This window comes from Petromyzon marinus, chromosome 53 (assembly GCF_048934315.1).
Source record: "Petromyzon marinus isolate PM22_M1 ecotype Great Lakes invasive population chromosome 53, UKy_Petmar_22M1.pri1.0, whole genome shotgun sequence".
Taxonomy (NCBI): domain Eukaryota; kingdom Metazoa; phylum Chordata; class Hyperoartia; order Petromyzontiformes; family Petromyzontidae; genus Petromyzon; species Petromyzon marinus.
The window spans coordinates 8013009-8030207 of record NC_133719.1 but is presented as its reverse complement, the minus strand read 5'-3'; the positions used below and the strand labels follow the sequence as shown (position 1 = coordinate 8030207).

Here is a 17199-nt window from a genome sequence, read left to right as displayed (position 1 = left end):
CCTCTGCATCCCTCCACCCGCATCGTCCGTTCTTGCAAATTGCATCTCGCAATCGCCAAGGAGCCACGGGGGACGAGCTGGAGGGTCGGCAGCGCGGCGGCGAGCCGGTGCTGCCAACGATTGTCCGAGCTCTGCAGTCCTCTGTATATCGTTTTCGGACAATTCATGAGCATTCATACATGTTGGAGGTAGCCGGCGCACCCAGAGAAAACCCACGCATGCGAGAGGGCAACACCCCATTGACAGATGGTACGAGCTCGCACCTCACATTTACCCGCCTTCTCATGGCAAGCCAGGGTGTGGGCACCTCCCTCGATGCCCACCGATGGGGGAAGAGAGGTTCGCAACATTTGTGCGATCCACCAACCCTCTCTGCCGTCACCGTGCCGGATTCCAGGCGTGCACCGCCACCACCGCGTCCCATCAACCTGTGCACACGCGCGTCCGACCTGTGCCATTACGTCCGCGCGTCTTGTCCCCCCACCCACCCCACCCACCCCTTCCGTCCTGCGCAGGTTGAAATCAGGCCGATGATGTACGTGGCGCTCACGTACGACCACCGGCTCATCGACGGCAGGGAGGCCGTGACTTTCCTGCGCAAGATCAAGGCAGCGGTGGAAGATCCCCGCATCATGCTCCTCGACATCTAACGATGCCTGTCGGCAGGGCGCCTCGCCAGATTTGGGGCTCTCCAACAATCCTCCCTGCTACGCCATCCACCACCGTTACCCTCTTCACACATTGGTCCCAGTCTCCCCCTATCGCTCTCCACTGTCGCTTGCCCCCCCCACCACCACCCCCCCCCATCTGCACACTTGAATTTAGAACAAACTGTGCCCTAAATCAGGAAAATACTTTTTGTCTGGCCTGTGACAGGTGCACTTGCTTCCCCCTTCCGACCCACGCCCAACCCTCACTGCACTTACACAGGGCTCTATACACATGTGCTTGCTATGGCTGCTGGAAAACCAGGCTGTCTGGTGGACAATGCTCCCCCGGGTCCTTAGTCCGTATCTGCGCTCTTTCAGAAGTGGCGGTGAGCAAAAGGGATCGATGGGTCCATTGCACCGTAGGCCCTCCACAAGAACCCATCTCTTGAGCCGTGTTGTTGGGCCAAGTGGCTGATCCGTGCTCTATTTTCCCACAAAACGCTTTGTTCGTTTTCACTCGTGTTGAATCTTTTAACCATTCACGTACCCGCAGAATAAAAAGAAAAAACTCTATCCCACAGCCTCCACTTGAAACCACTTCCCAGTTTCGCGTTGCTTCCCCTTTCATGGACCTCTCGTTCACTCCCCTTTCGTACTCACGAAAACTTCCAAGTCTAGATTTCCCCTTTCGTATTTAACAAATAAACAAAACTCCCAGTTTTCCGTCCCAATTTGGCTTTTCCATCCAACTGCACCCCCCCCCCCCCCCCCATTCTTCACATCACCATGACTTGATTTTTGCGAGAAACTAAGATAGCACCCGGGAAAGCGTGCTTTGGCTTGTCCGAAGCACAGCAGGGCATGTTTGCAACTGCTGCTTGCGCTCGAAACGTATCCGAAACGTCCCGGATTGCACCACGAGTTGCGCCGCGGACGAAGACGCCGCGGCGCCGGCAACCCCCACCGCGGCTCGCGCTGCAACCGCGAGCATCGGCTCGAATTTTAACTGAAGGAATCCACCGCTTGCGTAGCTAGAACAAACTAAATTGGCGCTTCCCCCTTTGCCGTTCGCTCGATTCGCTCGCACGCCGCCTCGCTTCGCGCTCCTACGAGGCGGCAGGAACTATCGTCTGTTTCACCGCTAATCCTAGTTTTAACACTTTCAACGATTCAAAACTTTTGTAAGAGCAATGTACGCACAACCTACGAGCCTCTTGAGTGAAGGGAAAATTATGGATCTGTAATTTTATCTCTCATCGCGTCGCTAAAGCTGCTGTAGTCTTTCCGAATTTATTGGCGATTTTGAACGGTGGCACGTTACGCTTCTGGCTGCTATCTTTATTTTTTTTGTTGTTGAACAGCTGCACCAAAAATATATTTTTGTCTTTTTCTGCTAGAGCTCTTTCAGGTTTCACCCCTTTCCAGAAAATCTAAATTTCAGATTTTAGTTGTCAGATGTCAAGGTAATTGTTGGTCCCACCTTTATTTGGGGACGGGAGGAATGGATTACGACATCGTTTATCCGACTGGACAAAGGTATAGGTGCTGATATGTGAAGGTCGGCAAATGCCACTTGCTCTATTGTCAATATGAATTATAAAAGGGATATAGATTTAAAAAAAATTGTTTGGGTAGATTTTTAACTGATACGTATTGACACCGCATGATTACAAAAAAGATAGAATGATTTTACAACTGTATTCGGTTTGCAAATGTAGGCAGAATTTACCCATTTGATCGCTGGGTAATGTTAAATCGTAATCGTTTTCTTCCATTTTCCACAATATCCCGAGGTGTGCTATCGGCGTCACGGGAATGCCAAGTTATCCGTTTGTAACTCTCACAGAGCGGCGCTCCCATGTCACCGGAGAATGGCCCACGGAAGCGGAGATCACAGAGCTACTTCTTGAGATCCCCCTCCCTGCCAAGTGACTTCTGGTCCACGCGTCAAACTGCAGCACTTAAGCGATAAACTATTAAAAGGAAAAAAAAAATATCTCGCGGCCATTTCCACACAACGCACGACCGCGAGCCGTTTGTTTCTGCCAGAATAATGGAAGGTGGTGGTGGTGGTGCTTTTCAGGGTTTCGCTCGGCCATTTGGCCACGTGTTACACGTGTACAGCCCTTGTCAGTCCACTGCTGGATGAAGGCCTCCTCCAACGCCCTCGTAGGGGTTATTTGAGCTTGCTTCACGATGGGCAGTGCCGGATGAAGGCGTGGAGCAGTGAGCATGGCACCATAGTACGGTACAACTTTGGGTTTTGCTGCACAGCCTATGACGTAGCCCCACAGCAGCCTATTTAACGCTATGCCTTGTAGTCACCCAGCCAAGCACTATAACTCAAGCAATTGTGTATTATGTATTATTATGGTAAGGTGATAGTTCTGACACATTGGTGAAGGAATACTGGTGTAATGTTTAATCACTCGATAGCATAGCGATCGGTCCATGACCCAGAGCAGATATTTCGCTCGTCAGTACCACCTGGGGTGGCGTCACTTTAACAGTTCGAATTTGCCTCCGTTTTGGCCAACGGTGAATTATGCGACGACCATTTGAAACGAGTGGGCTATCAAATAATTTTCTCGTATCATCCACGTAACAAAACAACAAATCTGTGCTACGTCAGGAGGTGCCGAGTTCCGCTCTTGTTTCATCGGATTAATTCTCGTGGGGAGATGGTCCCAATTTTCGCAATAATCTGTCAAAGAGGGCGTGGATACGAAGTCTCGACGCCTCCTCCCCCACCCCCCGAAAGAATGTCCGTTTTGGGACTCGTCGTCAAGTGGGACGCCGCGTGCACTCCGCCACGCCTGTGCCGTGCCTGCCCGGAGTGGCGCTGCGGGACATCGAGTGATGGCGCTCTGCCGGGCGCGGAGGGGCTACTCCCGATTGTTACCTCGAAAATGTAAACGGTCGGGGGGTGGTGGTGGTGGTGTGGAAAGCACGGAGCCCGTCTGCTATATTTAAATCTGGAACTTGTCCTCACCCGTCCTGTTTCTATCTCCCTCTCTCTCTCTCTCGCTTGGCTACCCACGACTTGAGGTCGCCAACTCGATTAATTCTCCCCGGCGTGGCAAGTTTCTCAAAGCCTGTCCGCCCCGCAGCGGGTGTGAATGGGGTTCACCGCAGTCGGGGGGGATGGGCAGCTCGCGCCTGGTGGGGTTCAAGTGTGGGTAACTTCCGCCTCTTACTAACCGTCTGGTCAACGTGGGAAGAGTAGACCAAGTGCCCTGAGAAGAGCAGAGGGAAGAGAGAGGGAGGCCCTTCCGTCAATGGTGGCGTTGAAAAGCAAATTGCAGAGCGGCACTTTTACTCGTCTCTTGCCCACCAATCCCCTCCGTCCCGTTTGGAATTATAATTCTTGGGCAGAATCCATCGGTTCTAGGTGGGGGGGATGAGCCGGACTGCACGCACCGCACATTAATTTAACGCGTCTGTTGTTCACATGTACTGTTTTTCTTTCTCGTTTTGGTGCTGTTGTTTTTTTCCCGGGCTGCAGCAGTGTTGGGGAAGTTGAGTTGTTGGGATTCACACTTTAGCTGTGCGTGTCTGAAACTGTGGTAGTTACAAAATTAAATAACACCCCCAAAAAGGGCATGGCTTAAAAAAAATATCCGATTGAACATTCGAATTTCTTACCATTTGGTCGCTTCAAACCATTGGCATTACATAAGCTTATCGGTACCACCCAGGATGGCATTTGGTGAATGACTGTCTTTTGAAGCGTTTTATCTCTAGATCACAAATGTGCGGTGGCAAAGGTGACATTGGTTGCTTGTTTTATGAGGAACATGCCATTTAAGAAAAAAAAGTGGTCCCCGGAGTGTGTTCGAGAATAGCTATTTCTTTGTGGTGAAAATCTCTACGGAATACCTCGGGCGTGTGTGTCTGTGTGGCTCGCGCGCCGCGCCATGAACCCGGCGACCCGAGTTCGATTCCCGCTCACGGCCAAGACCAGTGACGATTATCTGAACCGGTTCTGGGCTTCCCCTAGGTCGACTCGGCCTCAAATGTTTACCTGGGGCGGTGTGTAAACGTCGCCACGAGGGAGACAAAGGCGGTCGGGGGCGTGGTGCTGGCCACCCACCCCCCTCGTGTACTGTTCAGGCCTTCATAGGCGCTCGCTAACAGCACTCGCCCCAACAGTCTGTTAAGGCTACACGGGGGGGGGGGTTGGGGGGTGTTTGTCTTTGCATGAAACGCGCAGTGTGTGCACAAGCCGCCTTCTGCCGATGGTGGTGGACACTGGGTAGCAATTTTCCACCTTGGGTGATACCGACCCGGCCCTCTAGGCACTCGTAGGGCTTCATGCGACGAGGCACCAACTTATTTAACACTTTAATATTGTCGGCGAAGCGGTGCGTAAAATATTCGGCACACCTTTTGCTTTTGGCCAAATTGTAGCACGGCTCTCGCGTTCAACCGCTACGCAGCATCCAAACCTGAAAGGGACAACGAGGAGCGTGATGGGGAAACGTGATCAATAATTCCGCGCGCATTCGTAACGATAAGAACGAAGCACGCGGATTGGCTAGGATTGTAAACATGCCATTTTTTTTGCGGGACCTCGCTGCAGTTGGATCGATTCGTACTGTTAAAATGCACGTCGTGATTTAGGTTGCGGTGTCATTGTTGGCACGCTAGACTTGCAATTTAGAGGTCGCCGATTTGACTCCCGTCTCGCTGCAACGGCATTTGGTACAACGGGGGGGAGGGGGGTGGCGCATTGATGGAACTCACGAACTCCCCTCGGCGTGCTCCTTGCCCGCCCAGGGGAATTCCCCCGTGGGTACGGAGCCCCAGGGTATTCGTTCGATCGGCAAGGACGCACGTGGTGGAGTAAAGTGCGGGGGGTACTCCACGAACTGGGAGAGTTGAGGTCAGACAACCCTCTGGATGAGCTGTCGAGCTCCCCTCTGTTGAAGGCCCCTCCTCCTGCAGACATTGGCAGGGCTGCACCTTTAACCTACTACCTGTCCGTTAGCCCTCCCCTACGCTTGCTCTGCCCTACCCAGTGCCCTCCTCCATTGCCGACAATGGGGGGTGGAGGGGGGGGTGTGAGAGCGATTCACATTCAGCTGCGTTATTTGTTATTTGTGATCATTTTCCCAATACGATGGGTGAGGAATAAATCTGATGCTTGCTCTCATTTCTGTTGCGTCCGCCCCAACCTCACCGTCCCCCCCCCCCCCTACGGTAATAATATTAAGACGCTAGTGAAATATTGTGATTTAGGGATGAGGGCTTCCGTTTAGAATCGTCACTAACAAACTGAAAGGAATTGCATGACACGAGACACGTTAACTCACAGGACAAAAATCGCTGAAATGATTTACATTGTATTTGGGTTTTTTTCTTTTTTTTTGAGAGAGTGATTAAAGTTGGTGAAAATTACCCGGAACGTGTCGAGGAATTCCATCTCCAACCAGGGTGGTGACCACGGCCCCTGCGGTGTCGCGGTTTTTTTTGCCCCCGTTTGTTGCGGAAGTTCGCGGTTCTCTCTCAACTCTTATATAAACAGTTTTTTTTAAATTATTTTTTTGCCAGATAAGAAGGCACCCACTGAGCGACCACGTAGCTCTTTTTTCAAAAGCTACCTGGCTATCTCAAATGATAGCTCAACGAAGTGGCTTGTGGTCATCATCCGGTGGAAATGTATAGCAGCCAAATGCTCTAAACGCGCGATGTTGATTCTAAATGTGGAGGGGGGGAAACCGGAGGACCCAGAGAATAATCCACGCGACCACGGGGAGAGAGAGAGACACACGCAAACTCCAAATATACAAGCGTCAGTGTCGGGATCGAACCCATGACCACCTGTATACCAGGCGAAGTCGTTAACATCTCCACCGCAGTTCACGCCCGGCGTCCGCCCTGGTAAATCCCGAGGGTATATGAAGCATAATTGTGCATTGTACCAGTCGTGGCGTCATGGCTGGAAGGGATGCTTCTCCGGCGTCAGCATGGTGAAGTATAGTCAAACGGCCTCCCAACTCCACTTCCCCCCCCCTCCCCGTCGCAGGGCGAAAGGATTCATCCATCAGTGACTTAAAGGACTATCAATCAATTAGTCGCATAATGCATTGACATGTATAAATGAAGGGGTAAGTGAGAAAATAATGAAAAAAACGTGAACAGCCACGTCATGAGACCAATGTTAAAATGTGAACGTAGTTTATTTGCTCTAAACAAAAATCTGGTTTATCATTTTTATCTGGAAGCCAATGGGCTGAAGCACTAAACAATGTTTTCATTTATACGTGGAAACAAGGCAATTGTGGTTATGTTTGCTTTTGCTGTGGACAAACGCCCGCTGCATAATGACATCAAACTGGTAATGAAAGTGGGGGGGGGGGGGGATGATGGTGGGGCCCAGGAAACTTGTACGTGGAGTAGGCAAGGTACATGAAGACGTCTATGAACAACTCTCAGGTAATCGATGCATCCTCGTTAATTACAATATAGAAACCCCTCGCCAACCGCGTTTTTAGTATCCGCGGTATTTGCATTATTTTCCTTGGGCATACCAATTTTATAACTGCGGTATGCATATTCTTTGGGTCTTTCGGTAAAGTCACGTAGATAATTTCAAAGAGAACAAAAAACACAACTACGACGTTTCGATCGCAACACAAGTGTTCGTCATCAGAAGAGGGAGTTTTGTGTATCCGTGGTATGGAGTTTTGTGTATCAGTATCAGCTGTATGGGGTTTGCGTATCTGTCGTATGGAGTATTGTGTATTAGTATCAGCTGTATGAGGTTTTGTGTATCAGTATCAGCTGTATGGGGTTTTGTGTATCAGTATCAGCTGTATGAGGCTTTGTGTATCAGTATCAGCTGTATGAGGTTTTGTGTATCAGTATCAGCTGTATGAGGTTTTGTGTATCAGTATCAGCTGTATGGGGTATTGTGTATCAGTATCAGCTGTATGAGGTTTTGTGTATCAGTATCAGCTGTATGAGGTTTTGTGTATCAGTATCAGCTGTATGAGGTTTAGTGTATCAGTATCAGCTGTATGAGGTTTTGTGTATCAGCTGTATGCATTTTTGTGTATCCGTATCAGCGGTATGAGGTTTTGTGTATCCGTGGTATGAAATTTTGTGTATCAGTATCAGCTGTATGGGGTTTTGTGTATCAGAATCAGCTGTATGAGGTTTTGTGTATCAGTATCAGCTGTATGAGGTTTTGTGTATCAGTATCAGCTGTATGAGTTTTTGTGTATCAGTATCAGCTGTATGAGGTTTTGTGTATCCGTGGTATGAAGTTTTGTGTATCAGTATAAGCTGTATGAGGTTTTGTGTATCAGTATCAGCTGTATTGGTGTTTTGTGTATCAGCTGTATGAGGTTTTGTGTATCCGTGGTATGGGGTTTTGTGTATCAGCTGTATGGGGTTTTGTGTATCAGTATCAGCTGTATGGGGTTTTGTGTATCAGCTGTATGAGGTTTTGTGTATCAGTATCAGCTGTATGAGGTTTTGTGTATCCGCGGTATGGAGTTTTGTGTATCAGTATCAGCTGTATGAGGTTTTGTGTATCAGTATCAGCTGTATGAGGTTTTGTGTATCAGTATCAGCTGTATGAGGTTTTGCGTATCAGTATCAGCTGTATGAGGTTTTGTGTATCAGTATCAGCTGTATGAGGTTTTGTGTATCAGTATCAGCTGTATGAGGGTTTGTGTATCCGTGGTATGAAGTTTTGTGTATCAGTATAAGCTGTATGAGGTTTTGTGTATCAGTATCAGCTGTATTGGGGTTTTGTGTATCAGTATCAGCTGTATGGGGTTTTGTGTATCAGTATCAGCTGTATGAGGTTTTGTGTATCAGTATCAGCTGTATGAGGTTTTGTGTATCAGTATCAGCTGTATGAGGTTTTGTGTATCAGTATCAGCTGTATGAGGTTTTGTGTATCAGTATCAGCTGTATGAAGTTTTGTGTATCCGCGGTATGGAGTTTTGTGTATCAGTATCAGCTGTATGAGGTTTTGTGTATCAGTATCAGCTGTAGGAGGTTTTGTGTATCCGTGGCATGGAGTTTTGTGTATCAGTATCAGCTGTATGAGGTTTTGTGTATCCGTGGTATGGAGTTTTGTGTATCAGTATCAGCTGTATGAGGTTTTGTGTATCAGTATCAGCTGTATAAGGTTTTGTGTATCCGTGGTATGGAGTTTTGTGTATCAGTATCAGCTGTATGAGGTTTTGTGTATCCGTAGTATGGAGTTTTGTGTATCAGTATCAGCTGTATGAGGTTTTGTGTATCAGTATCAGCTGTATGAAGTTTTGTGTATCCGTGGTATGGAGTTTTGTGTATCAGTATCAGCTGTATGAGGTTTTGTGTATCAGTATCAGCTGTAGGAGGTTTTGTGTATCCGTGGCATGGAGTTTTGTGTATCAGTATCAGCTGTATGAGGTTTTGTGTATCCGTGGTATGGAGTTTTGTGTATCAGTATCAGCTGTATGAGGTTTTCTGTATCAGTATCAGCTGTATAAGGTTTTGTGTATCCGTGGTATGGAGTTTTGTGTATCAGTATCAGCTGTATGAGGTTTTGTGTATCCGTAGTATGGAGTTTTGTGTATCAGTATCAGCTGTATGAGGTTTTGTGTATCAGTATCAGCTGTATGAGGTTTTGTGTATCCGTGGTATGGAGTTTTGTGTATCAGTATCAGCTGTATGAGGTTTTGTGTATCCGTGGTATGGAGTTTTGTGTATCAGTATCAGCTGTATGAGGTTTTGTGTATCCGTGGTATGGAGTTTTGTGTATCAGTATCAGCTGTGTGAGGTTTTGTGTATCAGTATCAGCTGTATGAGGTTTCGTGTGTCCGTGGTATGGAGTTTTGTGTATCAGTATCAGCTGTATGAGGTTTTGTGCATCCGTGGTATGGAGTTTTGTGTATCAGTATCAGCTGTATGAGGTTTCGTGTATCCGTGGTATGGAGTTTTGTGTATCAGTATCAGCTGTATGAGGTTTTGTGTATCAGTATCAGCTGTATGAGGTTTTGTGTATCCGTGGTATGGAGTTTTGTGTATCAGTATCAGCTGTATGAGGTTTTGTGTATCCGTGGTATGGAGTTTTGTGTATCAGTATCAGCTGTATGAGGTTTTGTGTATCCGTAGTATGGAGTTTTGTGTATCAGTATCAGCTGTATGAGGTTTTGTGTATCAGTATCAGCTGTATGAGGTTTTGTGTATCCGTGGTATGGAGTTTTGTGTATCAGTATCAGCTGTATGAGGTTTTGTGTATCCGTGTTATGGAGTTTTGTGTATCAGTATCAGCTGTATGAGGTTTTGTGTATCCGTGGTATGGAGTTTTGTGTATCAGTATCAGCTGTGTGAGGTTTTGTGTATCAGTATCAGCTGTATGAGGTTTCGTGTGTCCGTGGTATGGAGTTTTGTGTATCAGTATCAGCTGTATGAGGTTTTGTGCATCCGTGGTATGGAGTTTTGTGTATCAGTATCAGCTGTATGAGGTTTCGTGTATCCGTGGTATGGAGTTTTGTGTATCAGTATCAGCTGTATGAGGTTTTGTGTATCAGTATCAGCTGTATGAGGTTTTGTGTATCCGTGGTATGGAGTTTTGTGTATCAGTATCAGCTGTATGAGGTTTTGTGTATCCGTGGTATGGAGTTTTGTGTATCAGTATCAGCTGTGTGAGGTTTTGTGTATCAGTATCAGCTGTATGAGGTTTCGTGTGTCCGTGGTATGGAGTTTTGTGTATCAGTATCAGCTGTATGAGGTTTTGTGTATCCGTGGTATGGAGTTTTGTGTATCAGTATCAGCTGTATGAGGTTTCGTGTATCCGTGGTATGGAGTTTTGTGTATCAGTATCAGATGTATGAGGTTTTGTGTATCAGTATCAGCTGTATGAGGTTTTGTGTATCAGTATCAGCTGTATGAGGTTTTGTGTATCAGTATCAGCTGTATGAGGTTTTGTGTATCCGTGGCATGGAGTTTTCTGTATCAGTATCAGCTGTATGAGGTTTTGTGTATCCGTGGTATGGAGTTTTGTGTATCAGTATCAGCTGTGTGAGGTTTTGTGTATCAGTATCAGCTGTATGAGGTTTCGTGTGTCCGTGGTATGGAGTTTTGTGTATCAGTATCAGCTGTATGAGGTTTTGTGTATCCGTGGTATGGAGTTTTGTGTATCAGTATCAGCTGTATGAGGTTTCGTGTATCCGTGGTATGGAGTTTTGTGTATCAGTATCAGCTGTATGAGGTTTTGTGTATCAGTATCAGCTGTATGAGGTTTTGTGTATCAGTATCAGCTGTATGAGGTTTTGTGTATCAGTATCAGCTGTATGAGGTTTTGTGTATCCGTGGTATGGAGTTTTGTGTATCAGTATCAGCTGTATGAGGTTTTGTGTATCCGTGGTATGGAGTTTTGTGTATCAGTATCAGCTGTATGAGGTTTTGTGTATCCGTGGTATGGAGTTTTATGTATCAGTATCAGCTGTATGAGGTTTCGTGTATCCGTGGTATGGAGTTTTGTGTATCAGTATCAGCTGTGTGAGGTTTTGTGTATCAGTATCAGCTGTATGAAGTTTTGTGTATCCGTGGTATGGAGTTTTGTGTATCAGTATCAGCTGTTTGAGGTTTTGTGTATCCGCGGCTTGGCACGCCTTTCGGGCGCTCGTTATTTCAAAATCGCCCCGCAATCCGCGTTCCCCTTCCTTGCACCGTCTCCATCTCCCAGATCCCACCACCACCATCACTCGCTCGCTCGCTTGTTCGCACGGCGACTGTTTCTGTCTCGTGTGGACGCGGGGAATCTCTTGGTCCGGTGTCGACACAGTCCGTGTCACCGCGGGCCGCTTTGCTTGAATCGATGCCGGTCAACTTCCAGATTTTGTCACGTCCAAGTGCCCTCTGCCGTTCACAATTCGGGTCAGTTTACGCCTTCAACAATTCGGATTGTTGCCGGCCGCTTGGCGTATTTGACCCGGCCTCTCTAGCTCAAGGTTACTTCTCAGTCCGCCGAAGAGCCTGGCGTAGGATGAAGTAGGAGTACAGGGTGCTTCAAAAAAGTGTTAACACTTACATGGGACTCGTTTTTTAAGGAATGGATTATCATATACCGTAAACATGATAACAAATGTATGTTGTTGATAGCTCCACTCGTTCGCCATCGTTGTCAACACGTGGCCTGGAACCTTCTCCAGGTCACGTGTTCGCCATCGTTGTCAACACGTGGCCTTGAATCTTCTCCAGGTGGTCTCTAAGAGCCTGGAGGCAGCAGCACATGTCACGTGGTTTTGCAAATTCTCAGAAGCTTTATAAAATGTTTACGCACAGAAACCGTCTTTTTTGTTGTTACAAACGACGACACGTTTTATGATACCCGCACATCAGCCGGGGGTGCAAAGCTCAGAATGTCACGCTCATCGCTGCACCACCGCTCCCTCCGCGCGGCGTGGTGGAGAGATAAGCGGCGTGCGTGTGACACGCGGGGTGTGTGTGGTGTGTGTGTGGTGTGTGTAGTGTGTGTGTGGTGTGTGGTGTGTGTGTGTGGTGTGTGTGGTGTGCGTGGTGCGTGTGTGGTGTGCGTGGCGCGTGTGTGGTGTGTGTGCGTGGTGCGGTGTGTGATGTGTGTGGTGCGGCATGTGGTGTTTGTGGTGTGTGGTGTGTGATGTGTGTGGTGTGTGCGTGTGGTGTGTGCGGTGTGTGTGTGGTGTGTGCGGTGTGTGTGTGGTGTGTGATGTGTGTGGTGCGGTATGTGGTGTTTGTGGTGTGTTATGTATGTGGTGTGTGTGTTGTGTGTGGTGTGTGGGGTGTGTGTGTTGTGTGTGTGTGGTGTGTGATGTGTGTGATGTGTGTGTTGTGTGGTGTGTGATGTGTGTGATGTGTGTGGTGTGTGTGGTGTGTGCGGTGTGTGTGTGGTGTGTGATGTGTGTGGTGTGTGATGTGTGTGGAGTGTATGTGGTGTGTGCGGTGTGGTGTGTGATGTGTGTGGTGCGGTATGTGGTGTTTGTGGTGTGTTATGTGTGTGGTGTGTGTTGTGTGTATGTGGTGTGTGTGTGGTGTGTGCGGTGTGTGTGTTTGTGTGTGTGTGGTGTGTGATGTGTGTGGTGTGTGATGTGTGTGATGTGTGTGGTGTGTGATGTGTGTGGTGTGTGATGTGTGTGGTGTGTGATGTGTGTGGTGTGTGCGGTGTGTGTGTGGTGTGTGATGAGTGTGGTGTGTGTGTGGTGTGTGCGGTGTGTGTGTGGTGTGTGTGTGGTGTGTGATGTGTGTGGTGTGTGTGTGGTGTGTGATGTCTGTGGTGTGTATGTGGTGTGTGATGTGTGTGTGTGGTGTGTGCGGTGTGTGTGTGGTGTGTGTGTGGTGTGTGATGTGTGTGGTGTGTATGTGGTGTGTGCGGTGTGTGGTGTGGTGTGGTGTGTGTGTGGTGTGTGATGTGTGTGGTGTGTGTGTGGTGTGTGATGTCTGTGGTGTGTATGTGGTGTGTGATGTGTGTGTGTGGTGTGTGCGGTGTGTGTGTGGTGTGTGATGTGTGTGGTGTGTGTGTGGTGTGGTGTGTGTGGTGTGTGTGGTGTGTGTGTGGTGTGCGTGTGTGGTGTGTGTGGTGTGTGTGCGTGGTGTGGTGTGTGATGTGTGTGGTGCGGCATGTGGTGTTTGTGGTGTGTGATGTGTGTGGTGTGTGCGTGTGGTGTGTGCGGTGTGTGTGTGGTGTGTGCGGTGTGTGTGTGGTGTGTCATGTGTGTGGTGCGGTATGTGGTGTTTGTGGTGTGTTATGTGTGTGATGTGTGTGTTGTGTGTATGTGGTGTGTGTGTGTGTGGTGTGTGCGGTGTGTGTGTTGTGTGTGTGTGATGTGTGTGGAGTGTGATGTGTGTGGTGTGTATGTGGTGTGTGTGGTGTATGATGTGTGTGGTGTGTGTGGTGTGTGCGGTGTGTGTGTGGTGTGTGATGTGTGTGGTGTGTATGTGGTGTGTGCGGTGTGTGTGTGGTGTGTGATGTGTGTGGTGTGTGTGTGGTGTGTGATGTGTGTGGTGTGTATGTGGTGTGTGATGTGTGTGTGTGGTGTGGTGTGTGCGGTGTGTGTGTGTGGTGTGTGATGTGTGTGGTGTGTATGTGGTGTGTGATGTGTGTGGTGTGGTGTGTGCGGTGTGTGTGTGTGGTGTGTGTGGTGTGTGTGGTGTGTGCGGTGTGTGTGTGGTGTGTGATGTGTGTGGTGTGTGTGTGATGTGTGTGGTGTGTGTGGTGTGTGGTGTGTGATGTGTGGTGTGTGTGTGGTGTGTGTGGTGTGGTGGGTGTGTGGTGTGTGGTGTGTGTGTGGTGTGTATGTGGTGTGTGTATGGTGTGTGCGGTGTGTGTGGTGTGTGTGTGGTGTGTATGTGGTGTGTGTGTGGTGTGTGCGGTGATGTGTGTGGGGCGGTATGTGGTGTTTGTGGTGTGTGGTGTGTGATGTGTGTGGTGTGTGTGTGTGGTGTGTGTGTGGTGTGTGTGTGGTGTGTGTGGTGTGTGATGTGTGTGGTGCGGTATGTGGTGTTTGTGGTGTGTTTGTGGTGTGTGTGTGGTGTGTGATGTGTGTGGTGTGTGGTGTGTGTGTGGTGTGTGGTGTGTGTGTGGTGTGTGTGGTGTGGTGTGTGTGTGGTGTGTGCGGTGTGTGTGTGGTGTGTGATGTGTGTGGTGTGTGATGTGTGTGGTGTGTATGTGGTGTGTGTGGTGTGTGTGTGATGTGTGTGGTGTGGTGGGTGTGTGGTGTGTGTGTGGTGTGTGTGTGGTGTGTGTGTGGTGTGTATGTGGTGTGTGTGTGGTGTGTGTGTGGTGTGTGTGTGGTGTGTGTGTGGTGTGTATGTGGTGTGTGTGTGTGTGTGGTGTGTGCGGTAATGTGTGTGGGGCGGTATGTGGTGTTTGTGGTGTGTTATGTGTGTGGTGTGTGTTGTGTGTATGTGGTGTGTGTGTGTGGTGTGTGCGGTGTGTGTGTTTGTGTGTGTGTGGTGTGTGATGTGTGTGGTGTGTGATGTGTGTGATGTGTGTGGTGTGTGATGTGTGTGGTGTGTGATGTGTGTGGTGTGTGATGTGTGTGGTGTGTGCGGTGTGTGTGTGGTGTGTGATGAGTGTGGTGTGTGTGTGGTGTGTGCGGTGTGTGTGTGGTGTGTGTGTGGTGTGTGATGTGTGTGGTGTGTGTGTGGTGTGTGATGTCTGTGGTGTGTATGTGGTGTGTGATGTGTGTGTGTGGTGTGTGCGGTGTGTGTGTGGTGTGTGTGTGGTGTGTGATGTGTGTGGTGTGTATGTGGTGTGTGCGGTGTGTGGTGTGGTGTGGTGTGTGTGTGGTGTGTGATGTGTGTGGTGTGTGTGTGGTGTGTGATGTCTGTGGTGTGTATGTGGTGTGTGATGTGTGTGTGTGGTGTGTGCGGTGTGTGTGTGGTGGTGTGTGATGTGTGTGGTGTGTGTGTGGTGTGGTGTGTGTGGTGTGTGTGGTGTGTGTGTGGTGTGCGTGTGTGGTGTGTGTGGTGTGTGTGCGTGGTGTGGTGTGTGATGTGTGTGGTGCGGCATGTGGTGTTTGTGGTGTGTGATGTGTGTGGTGTGTGCGTGTGGTGTGTGCGGTGTGTGTGTGGTGTGTGCGGTGTGTGTGTGGTGTGTCATGTGTGTGGTGCGGTATGTGGTGTTTGTGGTGTGTTATGTGTGTGATGTGTGTGTTGTGTGTATGTGGTGTGTGTGTGTGTGGTGTGTGCGGTGTGTGTGTTGTGTGTGTGTGATGTGTGTGGAGTGTGATGTGTGTGGTGTGTATGTGGTGTGTGTGGTGTATGATGTGTGTGGTGTGTGTGGTGTGTGCGGTGTGTGTGTGGTGTGTGTGGTGTGTATGTGGTGTGTGCGGTGTGTGTGTGGTGTGTGATGTGTGTGGTGTGTGTGTGGTGTGTGATGTGTGTGGTGTGTATGTGGTGTGTGATGTGTGTGTGTGGTGTGGTGTGTGCGGTGTGTGTGTGTGGTGTGTGATGTGTGTGGTGTGTATGTGGTGTGTGATGTGTGTGGTGTGGTGTGTGCGGTGTGTGTGTGGTGTGTGTGGTGTGTGTGGTGTGTGCGGTGTGTGTGTGGTGTGTGATGTGTGTGGTGTGTGTGTGATGTGTGTGGTGTGTGTGGTGTGTGGTGTGTGATGTGTGGTGTGTGTGGTGTGGTGGGTGTGTGGTGTGTGGTGTGTGTGTGGTGTGTATGTGGTGTGTGTATGGTGTGTGCGGTGTGTGTGGTGTGTGTGTGGTGTGTATGTGGTGTGTGTGTGGTGTGTGCGGTGATGTGTGTGGGGCGGTATGTGGTGTTTGTGGTGTGTGGTGTGTTATGTGTGTGGTGTGTGTTGTGTGTATGTGGTGTGTGTGTGTGGTGTGTGCGGTGTGTGTGTTTGTGTGTGTGTGGTGTGTGATGTGTGTGGTGTGTGATGTGTGTGATGTGTGTGGTGTGTGATGTGTGTGGTGTGTGATGTGTGTGGTGTGTGATGTGTGTGGTGTGTGCGGTGTGTGTGTGGTGTGTGATGAGTGTGGTGTGTGTGTGGTGTGTGCGGTGTGTGTGTGGTGTGTGTGTGGTGTGTGATGTGTGTGGTGTGTGTGTGGTGTGTGATGTCTGTGGTGTGTATGTGGTGTGTGATGTGTGTGTGTGGTGTGTGCGGTGTGTGTGTGGTGTGTGTGTGGTGTGTGATGTGTGTGGTGTGTATGTGGTGTGTGCGGTGTGTGGTGTGGTGTGGTGTGTGTGTGGTGTGTGATGTGTGTGGTGTGTGTGTGGTGTGTGATGTCTGTGGTGTGTATGTGGTGTGTGATGTGTGTGTGTGGTGTGTGCGGTGTGTGTGTGGTGTGTGATGTGTGTGGTGTGTGTGTGGTGTGGTGTGTGTGGTGTGTGTGGTGTGTGTGTGGTGTGCGTGTGTGGTGTGTGTGGTGTGTGTGCGTGGTGTGGTGTGTGATGTGTGTGGTGCGGCATGTGGTGTTTGTGGTGTGTGATGTGTGTGGTGTGTGCGTGTGGTGTGTGCGGTGTGTGTGTGGTGTGTGCGGTGTGTGTGTGGTGTGTCATGTGTGTGGTGCGGTATGTGGTGTTTGTGGTGTGTTATGTGTGTGATGTGTGTGTTGTGTGTATGTGGTGTGTGTGTGTGTGGTGTGTGCGGTGTGTGTGTTGTGTGTGTGTGATGTGTGTGGAGTGTGATGTGTGTGGTGTGTATGTGGTGTGTGTGGTGTATGATGTGTGTGGTGTGTGTGGTGTGTGCGGTGTGTGTGTGGTGTGTGTGGTGTGTATGTGGTGTGTGCGGTGTGTGTGTGGTGTGTGATGTGTGTGGTGTGTGTGTGGTGTGTGATGTGTGTGGTGTGTATGTGGTGTGTGATGTGTGTGTGTGGTGTGGTGTGTGCGGTGTGTGTGTGTGGTGTGTGATGTGTGTGGTGTGTATGTGGTGTGTGATGTGTGTGGTGTGGTGTGTGCGGTGTGTGTGTGGTGTGTGTGGTGTGTGTGGTGTGTGCGGTGTGTGTGTGGTGTGTGATGTGTGTGGTGTGTGTGTGATGTGTGTGGTGTGTGTGGTGTGTGGTGTGTGATGTGTGGTGTGTGTGTGGTGTGTGTGGTGTGGTGGGTGTGTGGTGT

The 17199-nt window shown here is 49.3% G+C and overlaps 1 protein-coding gene and 1 long non-coding RNA gene across 2 annotated transcripts in view; both read left to right on the top strand.

Annotated features, from left to right (window-relative positions):
- Window positions 1–6050, top strand: part of LOC116953965 (dihydrolipoyllysine-residue succinyltransferase component of 2-oxoglutarate dehydrogenase complex, mitochondrial) — a 38786-nt gene extending 32736 nt beyond the window's left edge. The window contains exon 15 of the mRNA XM_032974309.2: window positions 516–6050. Coding sequence (XP_032830200.1) covers window positions 516–650 — 135 coding nt within the window. The 3' untranslated portion in view covers window positions 651–6050. The remainder of the gene's footprint in view (window positions 1–515) is intronic.
- A 1774-nt stretch (window positions 6051–7824) lies between these two features.
- LOC116953909 (uncharacterized) lies at window positions 7825–11949 on the top strand. Its single transcript, XR_012929576.1, has 2 exons — window positions 7825–9403; window positions 9618–11949. It is a non-coding gene; the product is annotated as an uncharacterized LOC116953909 (long non-coding RNA).
- Window positions 11950–17199: the final 5250 nt, after the last annotated feature.